The sequence below is a fragment of the Panthera pardus genome, unplaced genomic scaffold (genome assembly GCF_024362965.1).
Source record: "Panthera pardus isolate Hobbes unplaced genomic scaffold, ASM2436296v1 HiC_scaffold_7, whole genome shotgun sequence".
In the NCBI taxonomy this organism is placed as follows: Eukaryota; Metazoa; Chordata; class Mammalia; order Carnivora; family Felidae; genus Panthera; species Panthera pardus.
This window is the reverse complement of record NW_026527002.1, coordinates 56,395,090-56,417,252: the sequence shown is the minus strand read 5'-3', so window position 1 is coordinate 56,417,252 and position 22,163 is coordinate 56,395,090. Positions and strand designations below refer to the sequence as shown.

The window sequence follows — 22,163 nt, the reverse complement described above, 5'->3', positions numbered from 1 at the left end:
ATGTCTTTATTTTAGTCATCTGAGGGCAAAGTTATAAAAAACACAGGAAGATAGGTTTCAAGAAGGCAAGATAGATAAAAATAAAATTATATAGAACATAGTTTTAGACATGTCATCAAGTGTTACCCTGTCAACCACTTGAGAGCAATGTTGATTAGGGAATGGGAGGGACTATAGTAAGGGTTAGATTGTAGATGAGTTTGATTTTTCAAAGTTTCTTATTATGAGAGTGTAGAGATGTGGTTTAATATTTTTTATGAGGTGAGAATGGCATCATAGGTGGGTGATATGACAAATCAGGGGTACTTGAGTTTTAAGTGGAGGAGAGGAACTCTACATTTGCAGCTAAAATTATAAACCAGTCAATAGGTGGGGCTGAAGTTAATTAAACAAAGTTAGAGGCCCTTGGAGAATATAATCAAGACTTTTAATTTAATGTCAAGCCATTTGAGGACACTTGTGAGTTTTTTTAGATCCAATCAACAATTGTTTATTTAACACCCGCTGCAATATAGACTCTTTAGGAGTCTCTGGGTATCCACCTTTGTCCCCTTCCAATTGCGTTTATTTTTCTTACTGTAGCCAGTTATTTTTTTAAAGGAGGAATCTGATCACATTACTCCCAGATGTAAAACTCTTCACAGGTTTGTCATTCACCTCAGATTAAAATAAACAAATCCTGAGTGCAGCCCATAGCCTCCTGTCGGACTTAGCCCCAATTTACCAGTCTTTCTCATCCCTTCTCACTCAGTCCAGGGCTGTCACCCAGCCCCCCCCTCCCCTCCTCCCCCCCCCCCGTCCCCCCACCAGCCTTCCTCTTTGCTGACATTACACTTGCTGATTCCTCTGCCTGGGTTATTATTCTATGTGTCATCCCTCTCCCCTACACACATATGTGTGTGCGCGCGCACACATACACACACACACACACACACACACACACACACACACACCCCTTGTTTCAGCTAGTTAATTTCCACTCATTAATAAGATAATTTGATTAATATCTTTCTGACAATTAGTGCCTTTAAGTGCACGATTGTGTCTGCATATTTTTCACTACCACATTCCCAGCACATAAGATGTGGTGTCTGATACATACTAGGCCCCCCATAATATGTATTTAATAAACAACAAAATAAAGTGTTAGACACTACAGGAAATGTAAACATGTACGAAATGGTCCCACACAAGCTAAACATGGAGCAAGCACTAACACATTAATGAGTAAAGGTGGAATAATTCAAGATAGTAGAACTCTCAATGCTAAGTGTTATGGTTCCAATATTCAGGCCTGCAATGTTGTCAAAAATGACAGTGTATACTAGGGAATTAACATGGTAAATATAAGGGACCTGACAAAGTTCAGATGAAATGTAGCAGACATCTCATATGAGGGATGGGTGAGAATTAAGGTAAGAAAGTTGCTTTATCTAAGATTACAAATTTAATCTGTAGGCCAATGTTTATACATTGACAGTAGGGAAATGGCAGCACCAAAATAATTCTCCAGTCCGAGTTGATTTGTCTGTAAATGCAGGAGAAAATATGGCTTAGTTTTCAAGCACGTGGCTCAAATTCTGGCTCATTGAACTGGGTAAATAATTCAACCATTCTGAAATGGAGTGTCTCTCTTAGCAACATGAGCTATTTACACATATCTTGATGTAGTAATTTGGGCATTAAATGAAGTAACTCATGTAAAGTAGCTTGCAGAGTTGTTTGCACACAGTGGATTCCTCAAAAATATAGTCTTACCTCCCTTCCATCGCTTCCTTTTTGTATGGGAAGGATTGCACTAGAGAGACACAGAAGGCAAGAAACATCCTGTAGACAAACTTAATAACTCATGTGCATTTATTTTCTAGGGCTGCTGTAATAGAGCACCACAAGCTGGCTGGATTAAGCAAACAGAATTTTTTTTCTCTCACAGTTCTAGAAGCCAGAAGTGTGAAATCAGTGTATCGACAGGGCCATGCTCTCTCCAAAGGCTGTATGTGAGGATCCTTCCTTGACTCATTCTAGCTGCTGGGGGTAGCCAGAAATCTTTGGCACTCCATTCTCTGTCCCTGTCACATGTCTTCCCTGTTCATCCATCTCTGTCTTCTCTCTTTTTATAGGGACAGCATGGTGTTTTAAGGGCCTGCCTTGATTCAATATGACCTCAAATTAATTCATTGTGTCTGCAACAACTCTATTTCCACATAACATTCTAAAGTTCCAAGAATGACATAAATTTTGACGGGCACTATTCAACTCAGTACGATAGGTTTGAAATGACAGGTCTACAGTGAGAAGTTCGCAGAAAGAATGGAAAGACACTGGACAAATTTTATACTTATTTTAGCAAACAAACCAGCAGAAATGGATGGAGATTGAAAACAGAATTGTTGGAAGCTGTTTATGATTTATTTACTTTTTGTAGTACTTGTCTTTAAGAGTCAAAAGAAAAACAGATGCAAAGGGGTTTCCTTCATTATTTCCTTCTCCTTTACATTATAGTCAGAATTATATAGTTCTACCGTGTAAAACCTCTCAGGGCCTGCCTAGATCTCATTTCCTAGCACTGTCACCCACAATTACTTCTATTTTATGCCCACTTGCAAATTTAAAGGGCATAATAATCCTAGGGAAGACTGTTCAGAGACTCATTCCTTCCCAGGGAAACCAGTGTTTCATATGCTATTTAGTAAATATTTGTTGGGTTATATGCATAGTTACAGGAGCATATAATTGTGAAAAAGCAGATAAACAGTCTTCTCTCTCATATTATTTAAAGTCAAAGTAGAGACACGAACAATGAACAAATAGGCTAAGAAATGGACAATTATTAATAAATGTTGAGACAAGTCATGCTGTGTGTGCAACACCTGTGATTAGAAGATACCAGTAAGGGGTCAGTGTAGGTAGGCAGTGAGGAGCTCAGAAGACATGTTTATCCAGGTGATCTAAAATTGGGAATTAAGACACAAATCAGACTTGAAGTCAAAAGAATCAATGAAATCACTTAGGTGGGGATTGTAGAAAATTTGTTCAAAGGGAACTTTATTCAAATCTATAAAATTGAGGGAAATAGAATGGCTTTTATGAAGTAGAGGCAAGAGAACGGGACATTACCCCTCCTCAGACCCTCCATGACCCTAAAGTGATCTCTTGGTTCCCAAGACACATTTTATAAAACTGCAGATCATGGAAGAGAACAGAGAATAAGAAAGAATTTAGCTCACAACACCCATGTGGTCTTGGGAAAATAGTACAAAATCTCAGGGCGCCTGGGTGACTCCATCAGTTCAGTGTCTGATTCTTGATTTCAGCTCAGGTCATGATCTCACCGTCATGGGATCAAGCCCCATATTGGGCTCTGCATTGGTATGGAGCCTGCTTAGGATTCCCTCACTCTTTTTCCCTCTGCCCTTCTCTGCCCGCCACCCCCCTCCCCCCCACCATGCTCTCTCTCCTTCTAAAATAAAACCTAAAAAAAAAATTTTTTTAATAGTGCAATATGTCTGAATATCAGATTCTTATTAATAATAATTTCTAATCCCTAGTCTTATAAACTCTGCAACTGAGTTATGTAGGTCATTCTAAGCATGTTCTACAGATGACACTAGCCATGGATTCCTCACTGATAAAAAATGTGCTCTTTCTTAAAATAATAAACTAATTTATTCTTAGCATGAAAATCAAAAATAATTTTATGGGCAAACAAAAGTGAAATAATACATGTGTGGGCATCTCTCTACACTTTGCTAACTTCTGAGTTGATCTCTGTTCTACGTCAAGATGAGATAAAATGCCCTGGGTACCTGTGTGGCTCAGTAGGTTAAGTGTCCCACTTTGGCTCAGGTCATGATCTTGCAGTTCATATATCTGAGCCCTGAGTCTGGTTCTGTGCTGACAGCTCAGAGCCTGGGGCCTGCTTCCGATTCTGTGTCTCCCTCTCTTTCTGCTCCTCCCTCACTCATGCTCTGCCTGTCTCTCTCTGTCTCAAGAATAAACATTAAAAATAAAATTTTTAAAAAAAGGTGAGATAAAATGCTCTCCTCTGAAGCATAGTCTCCTAAGGATTTCTCCATACTGGGCTCCCTATACCTTTCTATATATCCCCTTTCTCTTACCTCTTTGGCATTTATTACAATTGCCTTTTGCCTTGGTAATCGTATCCCTCTTAAGGTCTACGATCAGGAAAATTATTTAAAAATTCCTAAAGTTACTCTAAACTTGCGTCTCAAAAAATCCAGGTTACACTTTTCTGTCCTGGGCTTCTTTCCCAGTGAGTCTTTTCTCTAGTTGGTAACCCTTTTGTGTAGAGCAGTGTTTTACTTGCAAATTAACATCTTTGCACAGCAAGTGCTTTCATAAACAGGTTGAAGTACTAGAAGGAAGATGTTTGAAGAGACAAACAAAAATTTACAGCAGGAAATTGAAATGAAAATTTTCCTTGATTCATCCCTCCTCAGCTACATTTCAAAAAACGTTCTTATTTTTTTCTGTCCTTAGAAACCTGGAGGTGTATTAATCGATTGACCTCTTATAAATGGCTTTTTGTTACATCATGATGAATCAGTGCCCAACTTGTTGCTCATGTTTTCTCCTCCATCTGCAACGATCTCATGTCCATGATTACCCTTCAGAAGTGGAAAAATCTTACTCGTTCTTTAAAATGTTGGGGTGCTTGGGTGGCTCAGTCGGTTAAGCATCGGACTTTGGCTCAGGTCATGATCTTGCAATCCATGAGATCGAGCCCCTCGTCAGGCTCTGTGCTGACAGCTCAGAGCCTGGAGCCTACTTCAGATGCTGTGTCTCCCTCTTTCTCTGCCCCTCCCCCATCCTCTCTCTCTCTCTCTCAGTCAAAAATAAATAAACATTAAAAAATTAAGAAAAACAAACCGTACTTTATCCATCTCCTTTTCTAGGAGTCTTCCTTAACTGGTCCAGTTGATGTTCCCCAGTACTCTCATAATTCTTTCATGATAGTGGCAATACTGAAGGTATGGGCTTTGGGGTTAGGGGACAGAGGCTGGAGTCTTGGATAAACCCTGTACTAGTTGTGTGAGCTCAGACAAGTTACTATGTCTTTTAAACCTCATTCTCATTATCTGATCATTGAGATACCTAAATAATTTAACTCCTGAGTTTAAGCAATAAAATTAAGCATATGAAACACACTCTTCAAATGTTATGATAAAGTGTGTTCTTGACTAAACAAGATTATATTACATTATTTATAAATCATAGTGAAAATAAAACTGTGATGTAGATATCAGATGGGGCTAGCAGTCATGATACTTAGATTCTTAAAGAACTTTTTATTGTGGTGGCCTTTAAACTATGCCAAATAGGAGTGTTTCTAATCTAAAGGGGACAACCTATTCAAGTGATGTAGATTATTAGAATCATGAAATTTAACTAATAGGTATTTCATGAATATACTCTATAACATGGGGAGAGAAGGTTCTGGAGCCAGACTACCCAGGTTCAAATCTCAGTCTGTTACATTACAGCTGTGTGATTTAGACAAATTCTTTGATTCTCTGTGACAGTTTTTTTCTTTTATAAAATGGTGATTATTCTAGACATAGTCATGAATTAAGTAATAAAATAAACACATTTTTTGTGAGGACTGAGTTAATATTAGTAAAATATTTATAATATTTTCCGGAATCAAGTAAGCATTGAGTACTTGCTTGTGATTATAAGTACATGCCAGGCACTTTGCTAGGTGCAGGAGACTGAGATGAACCTTGGCATTGGGCACATAACAATGACATATTTATAATGATGTATGTATAATGAATATAAAATTGCTAATTGTGATAATGCCAAGGAGAAAATTAACAGCTGTTATGAAGCACATAACAAGAAGGAATAGAATGAGGGTAAGAAATAAGGAGTTACAGGTAAGCATTCTTCCCTTGGAAAATATGTTGGCATCTAAGGAATGATTTGTTTTCCTTCAATATTGTATCATCTTTTAAATAAACAAATAATTGAAGCTTGATAAATTATACTGTTTATTTTTATTCTTACAAATAAAGCTTGCATTATTTTTTTCACATGTGTGAATATATACAGCCTCTTAGAGAAGGAATAAACACGTTGTCTATTTTTATAGCTTATCAACTAAGAGTGTGCCAGCCTCCGCCACCTGTACCCAATGCTGAAATTTTGACAGAAGATGATGAATATGAAATAGGTAAAGTCTGATAAATTATTTTTTAAAAACATAGTGTTACTAGAAGTATTTTCTTTAAAAGAAATAAACAGAATAGTAGCGACCTATCTTAGACTGTCTTTCTCTGGATTGATGGGATTGTTTGGAATTCTTAAAATTGGACAGTAGTGAAAAGACCAAAAGGGAGTATTAGGCAAAAAGCAAGAATTCTGTATCTCTAGGATATGTAATTGGAAAACCAGCATGATCATTTGAACCATACAACCATGGTCAATAATTTGCTTCCTTCCAAATTATTTTTTTGTTACCTTGCAGTACACTAATGTTCTTTGAATTCAGGCTTAAGCCTGCAACATACAATGAAGAATATATAGGGTGTATTAGAAGATATGCTTTATTTCCATATCTTTAAAGACAAGTGGTGGATTATGCTCAGTTTAATAGTAAATAAAGCCCTTTGGAAATTAAATCCCAATAATGTCTCACAGTTCAAAAAATGATGTAACAAAAGAAGACATTTTAACATGGCTATAAACTCAGCATTATCATCATATTGATTTTGGTTGAGAAATTAAGAAAATATCAATGACTACTGTAAACTTAAAATAAAAGCAATAATTCTGAATCATTTTAACTTGCTTAATATATTTTTAATGAATACCTTAACTATACCAACTAGATTGTTTCCTTACTGCTATTGCTTACATCCAACTGGTGCACACCAGTTAAATCTTACTGTAGTTTACCCCTGGCTTCAGTTCTGGTTTGTCAGTGTCCATGAGGTACTTGTAGTTCAATGTTTTGAATATTATCCCTACTTATAACTAGTAGAATTTTATACCAATTGAAAATAACTGAAGGAAAAAAATATTCTACTTTTGCAATAGAAACATCTGTTCATTGTTACCATTACTTGTTGCCTATCTGAAGCCTCTGTCTGTCTTTTTTTTTTTTTAATAGGTGACATTATTAGGTATCAGTGTCTTCCAGGATTTACTTTGGTTGGTAATGCAATTCTGACATGCAGATTAGGAGAAAGACTTCAAATGGATGGAGCACCTCCAGTTTGTCAAGGTATCAATTCCTATGATTATTTATCTCTAAGCATTTGTTTTATGTTTAATCCAATAATGGAAAAATCGAGAAAAGTCTACTTTATATAAATATGTAACTGGCCATAATGTTAAAAGTTATACAGCTTATATGTGGTATCTTTTATTTCATGATTTCTCAGATTTAACTTTAAAAATTACTTATTCTTCCAAGGTCTATTTTTTTTTTCCTTTTAGTTTACCCCAAAGTCAGTTCAATTTATTTAAATTAATTTTGCTGTGAGGAGTGGAAATGGAGGTGGAAAATAAGAGAAAAAACCTTAAATAAAGACTCCGATGTTGATTGCCTTTACTTGACATAGTTATGTTCTAACCACTAAATTCATTGAACTTTAATCCAGCATCTGTTACATATGAGGGTTTGAGTAACAAACAAACAAACAAACAAACAAACAAACCAGTCATAAATGGTTCCTGCTGTGAAGGCAACATGGCTTAAAGGATATAACATCCATGTAGGTGGTAGGAACACAGTGTTTAGGAAACAGGTCAAGGGGCGATAGAATCATGTAATGTTTTATTGTTTATGAGGCAGGGAAAGCTTGATGGAATTGTTGCTCCCTGAATCTTGGTTCCAAATGATGGGTGAGACTTAGAATAGAGATAAATAAAGGGTGGTCCAAATGACAGATGAATATGTGGAGACACAGAAGTGGAAAACAGAGGTATAGACATGAAGGAATCCACTATGAAATTACAGGGGTAAGACCATGATGGACCTTGAATGGTGTGCTAGAGTTTCGGTGTTCAGAAATGACATATTGTTAATTTTTGTAACCCCGTAGGGCCCAGAACAGAGCCCACCACATAGTAACTAATTATAATAGTGGTTTATTTGAATGAAATTGAATTGAATTTGACAATCCCTCCCCAGATTTTCTTGGATTACTTCCTTCATTGGAGTTTATTCCTGAGAAATGGAAATCTGTTTCTTGCACAGACCTTTAACTTTATCTATTAAAATGAGCCAAAAACAAAACTTTTATTTTTACGTTTCTTAGTTATAGCATGTTTATTAGTCCAAACATGCTATAAGTAGGAATTAACATTTAATTTTCTACCCCATTGGAGTCCTTGCAATAAAATGGAAGGATTTTCACAAGAAGCTTTGACAATAGAAAAAGGAAAGACATGTTTGGAGGTAAAAACGAACACCAATGTGAGCATTTTCTTTGCTCTTAGTCAATGACTTCAGAGCATCTAGAAGTTGTTTGGGTTTTCTAAAGCCTATCACCTATACTCTTGATATTTAAATGTCATTCATTCAATTTTCTCCTTCACACAAGACTTCCTTTTAGCCACTTAGGATTATTCAAGGTGCATATTCAAACATTTAGATGTGAATGTGGAGGATATAATTTTAGCCTTTTGGGAAATTATACATGTGAAAATAACTTGGGCAGACACAAAAAGGTGTGAAAGAGCAATTACATGTCAGGACTTTCTCTTTGACTCCAATATATAAAATTTTTTGTGAGTTCTTAGTGGGCAACACTTAATTATTTTTTTGTATCTGGATCTCAATAAGTTTCTGAAAATTAAAATAAAACAATCTAGATACCTTAATTACTTAATAATCCCTCATCACTCAAACTTTCAATCTACAATCAGAAGTTGCTACTGATTAATAATTACATCTCTTCCTAGTCTATGTAGTATCGAGAACACAAAAAAAGACTAATTTTTATTTCATAATGGCACTTCAGGTACTAGCTAAACCCTAATAAATCATCTCTCAGAATTAGTTTATGCAGTGTTATTACATTAACTAATTGACCAGGTACTTAAGCCAAAACTCTAACTTTACCTTTTTTCTTTATTTGACTGAATTCACAGACTTGCCAAAACGGTCATTCTTTTGGAGTCCGTTAGAACGAATATACATTGTTTTTAGTCTATCTTAAATTACTTCACGTTTTCTCACTTTTCCTAAAAGAGGCTGCATCAATTCTGTTATTCTTCCCTTTATCCTTTTTAGTTTTCTTTATCATGCTTAAAATATGGAAAGCAATGCTAAATGTGCTGCTTTTCAAAGACTTTGATATAAATGAAGTATAATGGGTGATTATATTCGGTGGTTAAAACTGCAGGATCCATCCAGCTGAACCTGTGACACTTCTGCACTCTAAACTTTCCGGGCATTGGTTCCTTCGTATGTGTAATGGCAGGAGGAATTGTACACACTTTCTAAAGTTGTTGGGATAAGTTACATAATGCACAACAGGTGCTTAACAGTATCTTAACATATAGTCACAATCAATACATATTCCTCTTATTCTTCATCATTGTAGGGCTTCTTGGTATGTGTTGGATAGTATGAAAATAGGTTAATTTGTGTACTTAAAGTAAATTATATTGAATCATATCAGTTTTTCAAAAGTAATCTGGAATATTTATTCAGTTTAGAATATGGGGGCCAACATATTAAATAGGACATGGCACTTGGTTTTTGATAATCATAGCCCAGAAAGGGAGACACCAAAAATTTAGGGAAATAGCCATGAAATTGCTAACTGCAGTAATAAAAGCATACATTGCAGAGACACCAAGAAGGAAATCAGCAATTCTGCTCAGATTGGTAGCAGAGCGGTTCAGGAAGGATTTTACAGAAGATGAGACACTTCATCTGGGTGTTGAAATGCAGTAACATTTCAAATGCAGCAGAGGAAAAAAGGGCATTTGAAACAGAAGCCCGGATGAATGAATGTGCAGAGTTCAAAAAGCTGCACATAGTTTATCTACTATGTTTGGGGCATTTCACTTCAGTGGAGGAGGAGCAGGAAAGAAACTTGGGGAGGTGGGTAAGGACTGAACTTGGAGGACTTTGTGGCAAACTATGAAGTTGCTAAATGGTCTTGGTGAAGAAGTCACATGCTCAGTAAGCCAAACAGATACTTAGTTAAGTATTCCACGGTATTAAATAACTGAGCACACACTAAATAAACCCTTCCTTAAACTTACTTCAGCTTCCCATATGATTATATACATCTGTCATTTCAATATGCCATAGCTATATTCTCACTAATATGTATTCTTCATCTTCGACTCAAATTTTTCATTTCATTTACGATTGTCAAGTTAATGTTTTTGTTTATTTTACACATTTTTCATTTTATGAAAAGCAAAGGTCAGATTTCTTTTAGAGTGCTTATGACCTGCTACCATTTACTTAATTATTTTTGAGAAATCTTAAAGCCATATCCAAGAAGCAAACATCTTAGATTGAAGTAAAAGAAGCAGAAGTAAAAGCCAAAAAAAAAAAAAAAGGAAAACAACTCTTACATGTTTTAGCTTTACTATATTCTATGTTTAGTATTTTGTTTTTAGTATATCTAACTACGCTATATTCTTTAGTCAATTTTCAAGTGTCTTAATATTAGTTATGGTTAATTTTATTTTCAAATTATTTCTTTTCAAGTTATCAACTTGATTAAAGAGCCATTATATATTGCCAAAATCTACTATTTTTATATCCTTTTCTATCCCTATACTACATGGAGACTTTATGGCTCAAAGTATTTCATTGTCCTTGTACCCAGGAAGTGATGAATATATATCCTTCATCTATTCATGTATATTCCAGCAACTATATTTGGTGTTTCCAAGCCTAGCTCATTTGAGCAAACACTGAAAAACAAGAATACTGCTTAAGGTGCTATTCTAATTATTTTGAGATCCACATTATCTAACTCCAAGATGGAAATTGATTCATAGTAATTGGATTAGGAAATGTCGTGTGAAACATTTCCAACTCACCAAATTCTCAAAAGTGGTCTACTCTGCCCATCATACCAGTTGAATGTCCCCAGTAATAATACCCCAAAACTGGTCTCTCCAAAATTTAAAAACTTTTTAGCAATAGTTCACATAGGACATTTTGCTGTAACCACTCTCACTGTTCTGACAAGTAGAAAGTTCTGTATTTGAACTAAATACTGTTTGGTATATATGAGTTTACTTCCGTACAATGTAAGCTATACTGAGGAGCTCCAATACTCAAACTCTTAAGAAAAAAAACAGAAGGCTGAAATAGCATCACTTGAATGGCAAGAATTTGATCATCTTGCCCACGCTCTCATTCCAAATGCAAATTTAAGTAGATGTTTGTATTTGGCCCAAAACATGATGCTTGATGCCAACAATTAAAGTTTACTATACTTTGGAGGCTGTTACATCAGAATTATGTTTATTGTCAACATATAACAAATTTTCTGTATTTTTGAATATACATATATTTGTCGTCTAGCAGTGGTATCATTATGAAATAAGAAGTGTTATACTTTGTCTTACATTTATGGCCTGGAGACAACACGAAGAACTGAAAGATGACTGGTAACCTAGAATTGTGTTAAATCCTCATGGCTTACCCACATCTCTGAGTTCAGAAGTGCCTAGCCAGGAATGAATACTCTCAAAAGAGTGCAATTTCTTGTCTGGCCCTACATACCTGAGTGAGTTAAAGTTTGAGGAGAAATGAAAGTGAGTAACAAGGAAGGAAGGAAAAGGACAAGCAAAGACATAAACAAAAGGGGCAGCGGGGAGAGGACACAAGAAGATGAGGAAATGTAGGGAAAGTATATAAAGAAATCAAAGGAGATAAATGTTTTATCTTTTAATTTTTTGGTCATTCCTCCATGTTTTGAACTGCAAGTTTAATACAAATTATCTCTTCAAACACATAATTCAAAGTATTGTCTCCTTTCTAATGATTAAACATGAAAGTGGAGTACCCAATGTTTAAAATGCAGTTTAAACTTAGGTCTAACACACTAGCATTAGTTAATGATTTCTTTCTTTGATAGTGCTCTGTCCTGCCAATGAATTACGGCTGGATTCCACTGGAGTCATACTGAGCCCGGGATACCCTGATAGTTACCCAAATCTTCAAATGTGTGCCTGGAGCATTTCAGTAGAAAAAGGATATAATATCAGCATGTTTGTAGAATTCTTCCAGACAGAAAAGGAATTTGATGTTCTTCAGGTGTATGATGGTAATATCATTTATATTTACTGCATATTCATAAATTCATTTCAACTACTCTAATTTTACATGCAGACCTTCAGTATAAACAATTGCTTATATGATTTTGTTTTATCTCCCCCATTATTTTTAGAAGTATCAATATCAAGTTTATCTAGATACCATGTGAAAACTGTACTTAAGCTTATTATTTTACAAATTATAGATTCTTTGGCTGTGGAATTAAATGTTTAAAACAAAGATAATACATTTTAAGGTACTGTTGATGATATAAATTGCTTGTGGAGCAAAATGTCACCATACTTAATAGTACTCTAAACATATAAAATATTAAAGATAAATTGGAACATAATTTTTCAGGTATGTCTAAATTGTATTATTTTCTTCCCAAAGGACCAAATATTCAAAGTCCAGTGCTTATTTCCCTCAGTGGAGATTATTCATCTCCTTTTAATGTAACAAGCAACGGTCATGAAGTATTTCTTCAATGGTCAGCAGATCATGGCAATAACAAAAAAGGCTTCCGGATAAGATATATAGGTATGTGATACTTACAACTTCAGTACAGATCCCACCGACATCTTCAGTACGGTTGTGGCTAAAGAGCACAGACGCAGATACTATTCAATTAGATACGAATCTAAGTCAGAGTCCTGCACTGAGGTTCCTTGAGCAGTTTATGTAGCCTCTCTCTGTCTCAGTTTCCCCATTGTCATGATAATAATCCAATATCTGTCTTGTGATTTTTGAAAAGATTAAAAGCATTTAGGGTATTTATGACATATATGTTAGTTATAAGTTAAAGTCTGGTGTCTTCAATACTTTTTTTTCAATAGATTTATTTCCCTTGAATTCTTGCAAAATAGCAATACTGTTGCTCAATTGTGTGTATCAGATCTATTGAATGACTCCTTTATATGATAAGGTTAAACAAAAGATAAGCATACAATGGTAAAAATCTTTGTTTTTAATTATCCATCCATTTATGATACCCGCTAAGTAAGTTAAATATTGAAAGTGAAGTGATCAGCACATCCTTTAAAAACCTTCAGTTTTGAAAAAATAATTGTCTTGTTATTACTGCTTTTCAGTGAGTAATATTTAGAAAGATATGGAATAAAATTCCTTTTTAATAACAAGATGAAATAATTTTTCTATGCCCCTTCCTGTTTATCGGGTCTAATGATTCTGAGCCAAATATTTTCTTATTGAATAAGTATATGTAAATAGTTCTTCATTATTCAAAGGTCATATTCCTTTTTTCGTCATCCTAAATCATGTCAGAGGAATGGGTTTGTGCTCAATAACTGAATATTTCAAAACCAATCAGGCATCTCTTGCTGTATCGTGTTCTGATCATGTCTCCCCAAGCCATGGGTCATTGCTAATCAATTCAATGGAAAATTACTTTATAATTATAAACAATTCTGACAAAAATTCTAGGCATAGCCTTCAATAAATTTTGAATTTCAGTTCTAAAAATATACTCTCAAATTTGTTTATTTATATAAATTTGCATCTATATCATATACAAATAAAATTATTTTGTCTATTTACTTCGATTTTAAAACTATAAGATGATAGTTTGATTTTAATTGATTAACATTTGTCTTCTACATATTAGAATTGGCTTATCACTGACACCATAATACCAATATGTATAGAAGTTTTATCATACAATATATTTATGTTAAGTTTTAATAATATTATTAACATATGCAAAGAAGTGTTTTAAAAAAATTTAAGCATGCACAGTCATCATTAAATTTTTTTTCATATTTCAATCTATATTTCTATCATATGAACAATATAAATGTCTTTTTATTAAATTTGTGCCCAAAGATGGAATTTAAAAGTCAGCACATTAAATGTATTTTTAACGATCATAATAACTTAAAGGGAAAACATTCAAATCAATCAATTATAATCATTGGATTGACTATATTATAGACTAACCCTTATTTATGTTGATATTTCTGAAAAATTTTGATATAAACATATTGAAAGCACCACTTTAACCCCAAGAATAGCTTGACATATTGTAAATTTTTCTTTAGAAATAATAGGTTATGACATATGTATTCCAGATCCAATCTCTTTCTTACTAGTTACCCCTAAAGTCTTATTTTTCTCAGATGAATACATTGAAGTTTCAAAGGGTAAATGGATCCTGCCAGGCTGAATAGCCTTAAAAGTACATATATATGAAAAAGCCATTTGACATTATCTTTTGACACTTCAGACTTCAAAAGATGAAGAAAGTTTTACTTTATTGACATTTTTATCACCATATGTAAGCACTTTTGACAGCATGGAAACTCTTTAATAAACTGGGAGAGAGGATTATGGAGTGTGGGAGGTCTATTTAGAAATCAACCAAAATGAAATGCTTGACCTAACATGATATAGGTGTCTGGAAATACCTTCAAAGTTACATGTAAATAACATGCCCTAAAATATTACTACCAAGACTGTGCATTTAGTTTCTTCAAATTTTTAAAATTGTGTGTATTTATTTTGATAGAAAGAGCAAGCAGGAGAGGGGCAGAAAGAGAATCCCCAGCAGGCTGTGCAGAGACCAATGTGGGGCTTGAACCCAAGAACCACAAGATCATGACCTGAGCCAAAACCAAGAGTCAGACACTCAACTAACTGAGCCACCCAGGCACCCTACATATGGGTCTTTCAAATGACAAGAAGTACGGTTTCTAAAATTCACTGAAATATTTGTAGGGCTTTTCAACCTCTAGGGTGTTAAGAAAATATGTGTATTTCAATTCAGAAGGCATCTTCCATGATGATAAAAATTAAAAGAAAGCTCAGAGATAGTTTTGTTTCCCAAAAGTTATTTCAACAGATTGTGAAGAAAATAGAAAATTATATTATGTGCATATGAAGTAAAATTCACACAGGTGGCAGTTGCCCTATTTTAAGTACTGGTATTCACTTAGATTTTTTTACCATGCTGTATTGTAAAGAATTTCTGATTCATTAATTATACAGTGATTCTTTTGTCTTTTGAAAAGCTTTCTACTGTAGCACACCAGAATCTCCGCCTCATGGATACATTATCAGTCAGACGGGTGGACAACTTAATAGTGTGGTCCGCTGGGCCTGTGACAGAGGATTTCGACTCGTTGGAAAAAGTAGTGCTGTGTGCAGAAAGTCTTCCTATGGGTATCATGCATGGGATGCACCGGTCCCTGCTTGTCAAGGTGAAGTATATTATCCCCAAATGCATTAAAAGATTAACCTCATTTAACGTTTTCATTTGGGTCATTGGAACTTCCCAAACCATAAATATTCAGAAGCATAGTATAGATGCCCTTCATGAAAGTAAGACTTAAAAATGCAGAATGATAAATTTGAGAAACATGATACATACTGTTTTATAATTCATTTGTTGTTGTGTGATTTATGCCTTTCCTGTAACCACTCATACACCTATACAACTTTATGGATACGTCTACCATTCTCGTGACTTTGTTGTCAGAAAATGATTGACCCAGAGCTGGAGACTGCATTAATGTGAAGTCTGCAGAGAGAAAGCAGAGGATAAGAGTGGGCAGGGTCACTGAAGATGCACTCTGAGTATGCAAAAATGTGCTCTCAGAGCAACAAATTTAAAATAGGAAAATGTAGCTGACCACCACGTTTTTTTTTTTTTTTTCACTGTTTAGCTAACTTAACAGAGATGTGTCTTTCCCTTTCACTTGCATTTTATTAATAGTTGAGGGGGTGTCTGGGTGGCTCAGTTGGTTAAGCATCCCACCTCAGCTCAGATCATTATCTCATGGTCCATGGGTTCGAGCCCCGTGTTGGGCTCTGTGCTAACAGCTCAGAGCCTGGAGCCTGCTTCAGATTCTGTGTGTGTGTGTGTCTCTCTCTGCCCGCCCCCCACCTGTGCGCTCTCTCTCTCTCTCTCTCTCTCTCTCTCTCTCAAAAATAAGTAAACATTAAAAAAAAGATAAAGAAACAATTGAGGCACTGTCTGAGCATTTTATTCTGACATAGCAACAGAATTTCGAGCTTCTTATTCAACAAATGGCACAGTTTTGATCTTTGGACTAGATCTTGTCTCTTAGCTAGGTACAGTCACAAAGACAAATGCAATATCAGTTATACAAGAGTTTCTAATGTCATCGGACTTAGAAAAAATTTTAATACTTAACATATCACATTATGTTTCAATATGAAATTTAATTTTATATTTGATGTATTCTACCCAGCATATAGAGGCATATTAAACAACTAAGACCCCTTACATTAAAAAATGCAGAACGTTTTAGTTAATAAATAATGGGGCTTATCTATCTATAATCTGCTTATCAGAAGGAATTTATATAAAACAAATAAAATATAAAATATATCAATTAAAATTTAAAATTGAACAACAGCAAGTTAAAATAAGCATAGGTATTGATAGACATCCAAAATGGGTTCTTTTACCTATTAAACTACGATTTTAATTCACGAAGAGATAACTCTCATATACATGCATAAATAAATGAGAAATGAAAAAAACTGTTGTTTCCTTGAGGAAACATTAATCACTTATTAGAAATCTGTGAAGAGTTATAAACTTAGTGGGTAACCACCAACATTGAGAAAGCTGACTTCGTGCTGAATAGATATATTTTGGTAAACTATCAAAACGTCTGCTTTTCTTTGCCTAATGAACAGTGGCAGTATTCACAAATTCTTAGTATTAATTTCCCTAAACTGGTTTGGAAAAGAATTTTTGATCTTATAATTTCAGAATTATGGGAATTTAGAAAAATATATAAACAATAACCTCTAAATCACATATATTTTAAATAAATATTATAATGCTCTGACATTGAACTAGTACATTTCAGTTGTGTAATTATTGCTTATCTATATAAGATATATATAATAATCTTTAAGAAACCTTTAGCAAATATAATTAACTGTTGGTTGAAATAAAAAATGTCCTAGGGGTGCCTGGGTGGCTCAGTTGGTTAAGCGACCGACTTTGGCTCAGGTCATGATTTCGCAGTCTGTGAGTTCAAGCCCTGTGTCGGGCTCTGTGCTGACAGCTCAGAGCCTAGTGCCTACTTCAGATTCTATGTCTCCCCCTCTCTCCACCCCTCCCCTGCTCACACTCTGTGTCTCTCTGTCTCTCAATAATAAATAAACATAAAAATATTTTAAAAAAAGAAATAAAAAATGTCCTAAACTTTCTAAAATTTTGAAATTGCTTTCTATAATCAACATTATAATTTCATTGATTTTTTTTTGGTATGCAATATGACATTTACATATGGAGTAATTTTTTCCCCATTGTTCCTGATTTAAAATTGTTCCACAATTAAAATAGTTAAATCAAAATGCAGATTAAAAAGATATTCGACATAGTAAAATGATAACATATTTATAATTCAAGGAGTGATTTCCAAAATTGATCTTTTATTATCATGAAAACAATTTTAAAAGATTATTTAATAAAAACCTTTGTTGTATGTGACCTATCTGTAGTTGAACAGAACTAATTAAAAAGAAATGGTTAAATGTCATTGGGAAGAGCCATTTTTTATGCAAATTTTTGTTTTGTTCCAAATTTGTTTCAAATTCTTCGATCATTTTTATTCTTTTTTCCTTCAGTCTCCTTATGCGTCCTCGTATATATTTACTTGAACTACAATTGCACAATGTGAGCACAGTAAAAGATAGAAAATTTAGTCTGCTATCTCTATTTGGGTTTGGGTAGGTGTTTTATTTATTTGTCTATACATCAAGTGACCCTTCATTGATTTCCTCTCCTTCAAGAATTGAACCAGTCTCATCCCACTATACAGTTGAGTATAGTACAGTGTTATGTAGAAACAGTTTGCATTCTCTGCCTCACTTTCAATTTGTACTTTTTTTGAGTGAAGTGTCTTTGACAACCACTTGGTGATGACGGTTCTTGTGAACTTGATTTGTTGTCTTTTTATTGCTGAGAAGCTAAGTTGTAATCTACCCACAGGCATAGTTGTTGTGCTATCATTTTAGTGTGTTGTCATTTTCTTAGTTCTAAAATATAGCCATTTTATACTAACCACATATATGGAGCTTATACTATTTAAACTATATTTCCTTTATATTTTGATCTAAGTTCAACCTACATTACTCCAACAATGTATAGTTTATTTTTTAAAAATCAGTAAATACACAGTCTTTGGTGGGGTTCAGTAGGGAGATCACTTATGACAAATTGAAATTCCCAAAAGTCCTAAGTGGAAATATAAGCATTGCTTGAACAGACATCAGGGAACCATTTATGTTTGCAACATGATTTTGAAGACTATAATTAGATTGCACGGATAATAACATAATTGTATGAGATTGCTTATGTAATTTATTAAGTCAACATCATTGCTTCTCTGTTCATAATTTGCAGGTTATCAGACTACAAAAGATCAAACCATTACCAGTAGGAAGTCTGCCATTCAATTTTGTGAATTTCATATAGATTTCACTAAGATCTTTTCACTTTATAGTGAAATGTGCATGGGTTAATTAAAAATAAACACCTAAATAGTAGTTTTTCTAAGAGAAATAGAAACAAATTTAGGTTGAAATGAGAGGTAGGTAACTAGAACACAGGTCTGTAAGTATTAAATCAAACTCCTAGCTTTCTGTTCTTTTATTTCCTTTAATATGAGAAAAATATAGATATAACTAGAATATTTTATAGGAAACCTGTAAGATTGGGTATTTCAGAACTCAGAAATTTTCCATTTCATAGAGGTAATACAGTACATATGCCAGATATTACAATATCCCAGCTGGTTCTGGATTGTACCAGTAACCAAATATACTAATTTTTCTGCAGACGTATGCATAAATATTTACACATATCTGAATATGATACAAAATTTACAAATAATCTCATTTTAATTAGTGTCTTGCTGCCAAATATATTCATTGAAAGCTTATGTCTTTTGTTTGTTTGTTTACTTTTGAAGACACAAATAATGTCCTTGAAGAGCAAAGATGGCAAACAATTCATCTTAGAGTGTATCTGTATAGTCATTTGAATTTATAAGATGTGAACATTTATAAGATTTGAAAATACATGATATACAATTAACTAAAATAAAAATTTTGACTGCAGTTGTCACATTATAGTAAAACTAATTTCACCTACATCAGATTTATTGCAGATGAAAACCAACACATCTAAGACATTTCAGTGAAATGCAGGATGATTCAAACTAGGTTTAAGGCAATATTTCCGGGAACTGTATTTGTTAAACATATCCATACCCATGATATTCTATGGATGGTGCCTAAGCACATAGAGTTTGGACCTAAGACAAAGCAATATCCAGCTTCCAGGTAAAATAAACCTATGCATCTATGCATTGTATTCCTGGCAAAAATCTTGATGAGTATTATTTACCAATACCTTTGTAATCTTTAATAATTATCTCTCAAATGTAATTGACCAAACTTGCTATGTGGTGGCCCAATTATGGACTAGCCCTAGATACACTCTATATTTACCCAATTTTTATTCTTATATAATCTATAGAATGCTGATAACCATGCACACACTGACAAGAAACCAAGTAAGAAACCAAGAAATAAAACATTAATAATGTATGGATTCACCAATCTGAAACACATTCAACAGGAGTTTGAAATAAATTATTCAAAAAGTTATAGTTCAGGAAAGCTTTTCTAGGAAATATTCTGAAATTGTTTCAGAGGAATTAATAAAATCTCAAATAGTTTTACATGCCTTACAATTGAAGAGACTTATCTACTAAATTAAGTATTTTTCTATTTCTGTGATTTTGTATGTGTGTATTTGTTCTAGCAATTTCCTGTGGGATTCCTAAAGCTCCAACAAATGGAGGAATACTCACAACAGACTACTTGGTAGGAACGCGTGTTACCTATTTTTGTAATGATGGATATAGATTGTCATCTAAGGAACTCACCACTGCCATATGTCAGTCAGATGGAACTTGGAGCCATCATAACAAGACCCCTCGCTGTGTTGGTATGTGTGTTGAAGAAATGGTATCATTTGTGTTTCTATTCACATCTTGTATGTTTTAAAATTTTATGTATTGTTTGCATTTTTCGAACTAATCCCTGGACTGAAGTGTGATGTCTAAGAGGGAAATAAAAGTTAATTAAGCTGTCTTATACTATGTACAATTGGAAGACTGTATAAGGACTTTCCACTCATTTTTGGAAACTCCTGACTATGTATGTCAAAAAACTAAAGTGAATTTTATTTACATAACAAAGTTCCACTTATTTTATAAAAATCCATCCATTAGTGAACATGTATTTTCTATATGCAAGTCCTTGAAAAAAATGTAAAGTTTTATACTTAATTAAATTATATTCCAATACATTCGGCTCTGATTTTTATAAGGATAAAAGATATTGCTGAAATGATGCATAACTTTCAACTTTTGTCGGTGTTCTTCAGGTTACTTGCATTTAGAATATTCCCATTGCTTTCATTACTACTTTAATAGGTAAGTGAATATTAGGTAATGGTGACAGAAAATAATTCTGATAAAATATTTGTTAGCACAAGAATTGTGAAATGTTATTTTAAGCAAGGTTTTTTATTTGTCTCTATATTTCACTTATTTCTTCTCACTTAATACTAACTTTTCAATTTAGTTGGCATTTCATTTAAAATGAAAGTTGTTCAATTATGTACAGTCTTAACATAGTGTTTAATAATGCTTCTGTTTTACTCATATTGAACAGGTTTTGAATAAGCCAAAGTTTGTAACACCTTCTTGCACAAAAACACCATTCTCATAAAACAAATTTCCTCAAAATACAATCCTTCCAAAATTTCTAAATTAGTAATAATAGGTTGTTTTCATATCTTGTCTATTGTGATTAGTGCGGCAATGAACACGAGAGTGCAGATATCTCTTTGAGATCCTGATTTCATTTCCTTTGGATGTATACCCAAGTTGGGATTGATGAATCACGTGGTAGTTCTCTTTTTAACTTCTTGAGGAACCTCCATACTGGCTCTGCATATATATATTCCATAATGGCTGTGCCAGTTGACATTTCCACCAACTTGTACTAGGGTTCCCTTTTTTCTGCATCCTGTCGTTTATATCTCATAAAAGTTGGGAGAAAAGATTTCCAAAAGAATACTTTTAAATCAGCTTCAAAGAAAAGAGACAATTTTAACAAACTAATATAATTGGAATTACCATTAAAATATATTTCATGTATTTCTTTATTAAGGAATAAATTTTGATATGATAATCCAAAAAAAAGAAAAGAAAAAAAGAAAAGAAAGAAGAGAGTAGAGGGAGGTAAGGTAGTAATAAGAATTCTGTGTAAATAGAATAATATGTACACAGACTTTGAAGTGTGAAATAGTAGAACATGTTCAAGGAACTTCAAGCAGTACCATAGATCTGGGGGAGTAGAGAAGATTAACATGGAAAATAAATTCTTAAAAATGCTAAAAGGCTTGTATGGCACAGTAGTGAATGAATTAAGGCAGTGGTGATGTAGGCAATAGAATAAATTAAGTTACAGTGAAGAAGTACAGGAGACATGACTGACTTATTAACATTTATGTTCTTGGTTTTTGTATAGTTGTTACGTGTCCAAGCATCAATTCCTTTACCTTGGAACATGGAAGATGGCGAATTGTGAATGGCTCCCATTATGAATACAAAACTAAGGTAGTTTTCAGCTGTGACCCTGGTTACCATGGACTAGGCCCTGCTTCTATAGAATGCCTTCCTAATGGTACCTGGAGTTGGAGAAATGAAAGACCATATTGCCAAAGTAAGTAGCCCGTCTGCTAAATTTATTTCATAAGCTATTCTTGATTGAATTGCTTGAGCACTTCCTTTTCCAAACACACTTGAACAATAATGGA

General features: G+C 33.9%; 1 protein-coding gene across 6 annotated transcripts in view; it reads left to right on the top strand.

Moving 5' to 3' along the window:
* The window catches only part of CSMD3 (CUB and Sushi multiple domains 3), a 1,247,213-nt gene that overhangs the window by 1,144,031 nt on the left and 81,019 nt on the right, over positions 1-22,163 (top strand). For all 6 annotated transcript variants that reach the window (XM_053896606.1, XM_019467839.2, XM_019467838.2 and 3 more), the window contains 7 exons: positions 6,116-6,196; positions 7,136-7,249; positions 12,090-12,278; positions 12,662-12,808; positions 15,295-15,483; positions 20,097-20,282; positions 21,875-22,069. In XM_053896606.1, the coding sequence (XP_053752581.1) occupies positions 6,116-6,196; positions 7,136-7,249; positions 12,090-12,278; positions 12,662-12,808; positions 15,295-15,483; positions 20,097-20,282; positions 21,875-22,069 (1,101 nt within the window). The remainder of the gene's footprint in view (positions 1-6,115; positions 6,197-7,135; positions 7,250-12,089; positions 12,279-12,661; positions 12,809-15,294; positions 15,484-20,096; positions 20,283-21,874; positions 22,070-22,163) is intronic.